Here is a 6,171-nt window from a genome sequence, read left to right on the forward strand (position 1 = left end):
GTAGTAATCGTCCATGTAACTAACTTGCCAAAGCAAACCCAAATGTATCGCCAAAATTAGAAGCTACATAGCCAGGCTTGATGGTGCACGCCTGTGATCCCAGCACTCGGGAGGCTGAGGCAGGATTGCAGTGAGTGGGAGACCAGCCTGGGGGCTACATAGTTCCAGGTCAGTCTCAACTACATAGTGAGACCCTGTCTCAAAAAAACAAAATAGATGGGCTGGGGATTTAGTTCAGTGGTTTGGTGGCCTGCCTTGCAAGTGCAAGGACCCAAGTTCAATCCCCGGTACCAAAAAAAAAAAAAAAAAAGAAAATTGAAAGTTGCACTTCTAGGGACTGCTGGAGTTTAAAACAATCCAGAGCCTGGGGCTGGAGCTCAGGAGAGCACACAAGTATCATATACAAAGCACTGGTTGGATATCCAGCACCAGGGAAAAAAGTCCAGCTCCTGCCCCCAAGCACCTGAAGGAGCACTGATAATTCACATTTCTGTTCCAAGTTTATTGATAAAATTAAGGTAATCACAGGCATCCACTGACCCCTGTACAAAAAGAAAATGACTGCTAGGCATGGTGGCCCATACCTATAATCTCAGCACCTGGGAGGCAGAGGTAGGATCACCGAGTTTGAGGCCAGCCTGCACTACAAAGTGAGCCCCTGACATTCAAATGAGAAAAGCCCATCTAAGTGCCTTGTACATCTTGAAGGCCCCTTTACTCAGCCTAGTCCTTGGCTGTAGGCTGGACTTCACAGGTTAATATTCATTAAATATTTATTCTATCAAATGTATTGTCTCATTAACTCTCCACTAAGGCCTGTTTAAGACCTAATACCAGCACTTAGGAAGCAGAGGCAGGAAGATCCCCTTGAGTTTGAGGTCAGCCTGAACTACATAGTCAAAAAACAAAGTCCTTTCATTATGACAGAAGTATTTCACTTGTATTAAATGTTGCATGTAAAGTGCTTAGCAGTATTTAGTAAGTATTCAGAGAAGATGAGTGCACACCTGTAATCCCAGCTACTCTGGAGGCCGAGGCAGGAGAAAAGCAAATTCAAAGCCAACCTGGGCAACATAAAGACCCTGTCTTAGTTTCTAAAAGGCTCGATTAACAGTTTTGCAAGAGTGCTTGCCTGGCACGCACAAAGTCCTACATTCAATCCCTCAAACAGCAGGGAAAAAAAGGGCTCCGGGGCAATGACCTCTAGGTATTGACCAAAGTCTGGTGTGGGGTGGGCTCAAGGACTCCAGCCTTGAGACGTGGAGGCCATGCACCTCTTTCATCTAACCACCAGAGGGCAGTGGGTGACTCCCACAAAAGGCCTGTGCAGCTCTCCTGTTGTCCACCAGGTGGACGTAGAGCGGGCCAGTTGGATCCTTGGGCCAATCACTGGCAGACCTCTTCTCCTAGTGCTCCTTTGCCTTCAGTTGAGCCCAGCCTCCCGTGGCCCCAACCAACCCAGATGACACAGGCTGGAACCAAGTTAATAAATAGAATTAAGGATTTATTAAAAACCAAGGCTTCCCCTGCCGTGCCCTCTTGGCACTAAGGAAATAAATAACCAGAGGGGACACAGCCGGGGAAAGGGGAAGAGAAATCAATCTCAAGACAAGATTCTTTTTACTACCCCTCCCTTTCCCAACTCCTCCCCGCTATGGCTCTTGGGATAGCACCTGAGCAGGCACCTCAGTCCGAGAAAGATATAGCCGGCACCAAGGCATGTCTGCTCTGCCCAGGAAGGGAGACAGGCCCTGGGATCGCTTGTTTCCAGCCCTTGATAACCCCAAGACCTGCTCCCCTCGCCAGGGGCCAGGGCTGAAGCACCAATTGGAGGGACCTGAGGGTGCTGGTGGTAGGGGGAGATGGGGGTAACAGAACCTAGGCAGCAGAGAACAGCTGAAAGGGGATCCGGCCCCTTTCCAGGTCCAGACAGTGTCTGACAGGTCACGTCCCATCCCTCTCCCCTCGAGCGTGCCAGCTCTGCACTCAACTGAGGATCTTCCTGGGTAGTTCAACAGAGGCACGGATGAACACTGCATCATCCCGCACATAGTTTCGCTTTCGGATATCCTGGTGGGAGATGAACTTGGGGTATCCAAAGCCCAGAGAACTCTCATCCAGGGAACCTCGCCAAGTTCCCGGCTTTTGGAAATTCTTCCAGTTTGGGTCAGGGTGGAAGGTCTCAGTGACATGCTGTGGCTTAGCCAGCCCAGGGTCACTCTGATCCAGCAGGGAAAAGGTGACACGGCGGGCAAAGGGCCACTCAAGGAGATTGTCAAAGGCGCCTGGCAGCACACGAATATAGAGTGAGAGATGTGTGCCCTCTCCACTGCCATTGCCGTTGAGGAATGCAGACACTTGCAGCTTATAACCATACTTATGTGTGTAGAAGGCTGGGCTGAAGCACTCGAGGTTAGGCTTGGCCTTAGCCTCCTGTAGCCGCCGTCCATAGCTACCAATCTTCCAGATGAGCACCCCATCGCTGCCAACAGATAGCTCCTCCAGCTCTCGCCTCAGTTCCTGCAGCTCCTGCCGCTGCCGGCTCACCAAGGCACACATCATAGCCAGATGTGGCTTCACACTGTCCTCCACGTGCCGTGCCATTGCGAGCTTAGGGCACTGTTGGCAAAGTCCCAAGCCATGGGGGAAAGGAGAGTTAGTGGAGGGGTAAGGTCCAGGGGAGAGGAGAGGATTGGGGATGGGACAGCATGCGCCCAGGTCTGCATGAGAGGATTCCAGGAAGAAGCTGGAGCTGGCCAGGAGAGGGAAGAACTAATGCATTCACACCAGGAAACCTATCCCCCATCTAGGGCAGCGATGGCAAATCTTTTAGCACTTTCAGTAACAAACAGCTCGCTGCAGCTGTGTGCCTTAGGTCCCCCACCACTGATCCAGAGCTTCCAGGACTAAAGAAAGGAGGCATCTCACCCTGTGCTTGCAGCCGGAGTCTTTGAACGGGCACAGCACTAAGGCAGTGCTGCAACTGTCCTTCAGATGGCCTGGCAGATCCTCCCGAGCCACAGTACCCACACCACACTGGTTGGGGCAGGGCACTGGTAGCCTTGGGCACTGGTACTGGTGGCTCTAGGACCACAGAGGCAGAGGCAGCAGTCAATAGCCTAATCCTGTCACCTGTCCCCACAGCCCACGGCTCAGCAAAGGCCTTACCTGGATGGTGTCGAAGACAAACTCCTTGGTACAATAGCTGCAAGCCTGGGTACGCTTGGGGCACTCAGAGGTGGCGTGCTGGGCCAGCAGTCGCCGCATCATGCGGGCACCACACTTGTTCTCACAGTATATACTCTCCTGAGGGCACATGCCCTCGTGGCTCTGTGGAAATGCCAAGGTGTCTTGAGTTAAGGGATGACTGCCTGAACTAGCAGGTGCTCCGTTCTCCTTCGACATTAGCCAGACCCTTCTCACCTCATAGGCCTCCCCACTGAAGTCACAGCCACAGAATTCGCACTTGAGGCGCCGCTTGGGGCAGTCGTGCTGCAAGTGTGCGGGCAGATCACGGCGGCTCAGCTTGGTAGGGCAGCGATTGGGGCAGGGGACTACATTGAAGTTGCAGGTACTCAGGTGGCCCTGGTAGGAAGGGCGCTGCAGTCAAGTGCCTCACAAGGGATGGACAGCCCCAGCCCCTCCTCGTCAACCACATCAGAGCCTCACCTGTAGATGTCGAAGTGGCCCGCTCCAGCGGCAGCCCTCTTCACTGTGGATGCAGCGGATAGGTAGGCCTAACACTTGGACCTCCAGCTCTGGATCTGGGTAGATCTGGGGGCAGGGATGGGGGAAATGGCCAGAATCAGAGCCTGCTGCAGCTCCCACCTCCATGTGGGATGGCTCTACCTTAGAGCCAGTAAATGCTTCTCTTAGGCAAAGGCCTCTCTCAGGCTATTTGTTGCTCTGTGCACAAGGATTAAGGGCACAGCAGGTGGTGTCTGCTTTGACTCTGGATATGAGTACCCAACATGTCTGTACATGACAATGCTCCCTTTGGTGAGGCAGCCAAATCAGCCTGCTTAGTCCCAGTGTCCCCCCCACAGTTCTGCTTCCTTTCCCCAGCAGAGGGGTCCTGGCACTTAGCCACAGGTCCAACTTGCCACCGGAAGGGGAGGGAACACTTCTTGTGGGCACAGAGCAGCTCTGTGCACCCCCACAGTCTGGGCATTGTGCCTGCCCTCTAGGGCAAACATAGGCCTCCGTTTGCAAACTGGCCTGATGGGAGAGAACAGGCTACCTTTGTGGGGTACATGATCCTGAGGCTCTGGGTTGACATTGGCCCTGATCCGGCTGGCTGCTGGGAGCTGCAGGCCCCACGAAGGGCAAAAGCCTGCCTGGGATTCTACCTGGCAGTGTAGACTCACCTTGGCATAGTCCAGAGGAAGTTGGTCCTCAGGGCATTTGAAAACTCCTTCACTGAAGAGGGGAGAAGGCATGGTCAAGGCTCATAATTATGGGAGAGCCCAGGCCCCACCTCCTCAAACAGGGCAGCCTCCCTCCCTCACCAGACCGGTTCCCAGCAGAGACAAAGGGGCAAGCAGAGGCATGAAGGGACCCACTCCTCCAGGGCCCCAAAAGACCCCAGCCTTGTCCTGGAAAATAAGGTCCAGGACTCAGTAGAAGCAGAGACAGCTGCTTTCAACAGCACTTGGCCAACAGGTGGCAGCCGGCATCCCCTCCCCCAGGATAGCAGCTGGACTGAGAAAGAAACAAGCTGCCAGTTACCCCCTCCTCCAAAGTATTTTTTCACCGGCTGGAATGAAAGCTGATGGGGAGGGGTGAGTAGGGATGGGCTGAGATTAAGTGCCAGGGCTGCCCAGCTCCCAGGAAGGTGCCAGGCCAAGAAACGGAGCAAAGGTCAATCTGGGGCCACCTTATGCCATTCCTCCCCTCCTCTTTGAGGGTGTGCCTTTAAAAGGAAAGAGGAGCAGGCTGGGGATTTAGTTCAGTGGCACTGTGCCTGCCTCGCAAGCACAAGGTCCTGAGTTCAATCCTTGGTACTGGGGAGGGGGGAGCAAAGGGGAAGAAAGGCTAGATTCCTGGCACTATACTTACATCTCACCAAATCCTCACCACCTGCCTCTGAGAAAGGCTGGAATGTCCCCGTTTACAGGTGAAACCATAAGCAGAGGCTGACAGGTGTACCTGGCTTTGTCTGTGTAACCCCACAGGTCACACGGCTCTACTACCCCACACAGAACACATCACACAGCTTTACTACCTCTCACAGCACACAGAAAAGGGGCTGGGGCAATCCATAATGCACAGGCAAGCACAGCCAAGATCTAGTTACTGTTCCCTAGGTTCCTGAAGCTTAGTGACCCTGTGCCCCTGCCAGCTGCTCCCCTTCTCCACCAATCCCCACATAACTGTAAGCACCCAAGGAGGCTGCTTGCCTTCTTCCTCCAGCTACCATGCACCTGCTAACTCCAGCCAGGACCAGTCACACATGCCGGGCAGGGCCCAGGCAGGGCAAGGGCTCACCCAGCAGGACTGAAGGCCCCCAGGCATGACATTCCTGGCAGGTCTGAGTCAGGTGGGTGGGAGGTAGGCAGGCATCAAGGCGGAAGCCAAAGCTGTAGGCCGCCCTGTTTTGAAGGAATTTTTCCAGGTCCTGGGCAGTCCATGCTCCTCCAGGTGTCCAAAATGATTTCTAGCACCCACCTCCTCCCTGACCATACTACCACTGACCATGCCATCTATGCCAAGATCAATGCATGCCCAGGCACTTAGTGTGCCTGTACCCACAAGGCAAGCAGTCTTCCTGGCCCAACCTGAGTAATAGCCCTGGCAGGAGGAAAGAAGGGTGGGCCAAGGGGGAGGGGGTCCACTTGGCTGCTTCAAGAATGTGCTGACTTAGTGGTTTTGGAGACAGGGAGGGGTCTAAGACAAGTCTTTAGGCTTCAGGCAGCTTTACCCTGCAGCCTGGGGCCCAGCCAGGACAAAGATTTGTAAAGATTTGCCAGAGCTATGGCCAACCTAGCTCGTAGGATAGGGGTGATAGTGAGGTACAGCGTTGGCCCAAACTCCTCTTTCTTCAGAGGTATCTGCAGGAGCACTCCAGAGCTTGGGAAAAGGGGGGCGCAGAAGCTGCTCCAGGCTGTGCAGTGGAGGCCCAGGCCCAGGGGAGAAGACAGGATGGGGGAGGGGCTGTGGGAGAGGAAGAGG

At 54.2% G+C, this 6,171-nt stretch overlaps 1 protein-coding gene across 1 annotated transcript in view; it reads right to left on the bottom strand.

The window, feature by feature from the left end:
- Nucleotides 1-1,767: 1,767 nt before the first annotated feature.
- The window catches only part of Traf4 (TNF receptor associated factor 4), a 6,015-nt gene continuing 1,611 nt past the window's right edge, over nucleotides 1,768-6,171 (bottom strand). Inside the window, exons 2-7 of the mRNA XM_010642290.1 lie at nucleotides 4,368-4,419; nucleotides 3,670-3,774; nucleotides 3,424-3,585; nucleotides 3,169-3,330; nucleotides 2,929-3,084; nucleotides 1,768-2,619 (exon numbers count right to left, since the gene is read on the bottom strand). Coding sequence (XP_010640592.1) covers nucleotides 1,987-2,619; nucleotides 2,929-3,084; nucleotides 3,169-3,330; nucleotides 3,424-3,585; nucleotides 3,670-3,774; nucleotides 4,368-4,419 — 1,270 coding nt within the window. The 3' untranslated portion in view covers nucleotides 1,768-1,986. The remainder of the gene's footprint in view (nucleotides 2,620-2,928; nucleotides 3,085-3,168; nucleotides 3,331-3,423; nucleotides 3,586-3,669; nucleotides 3,775-4,367; nucleotides 4,420-6,171) is intronic.

This window comes from Fukomys damarensis, unplaced genomic scaffold, assembly GCF_012274545.1.
Source record: "Fukomys damarensis isolate Sample0158 unplaced genomic scaffold, DMR_v1.0_HiC HiC_scaffold_13, whole genome shotgun sequence".
Lineage (NCBI taxonomy): Eukaryota > Metazoa > Chordata > Mammalia > Rodentia > Bathyergidae > Fukomys > Fukomys damarensis.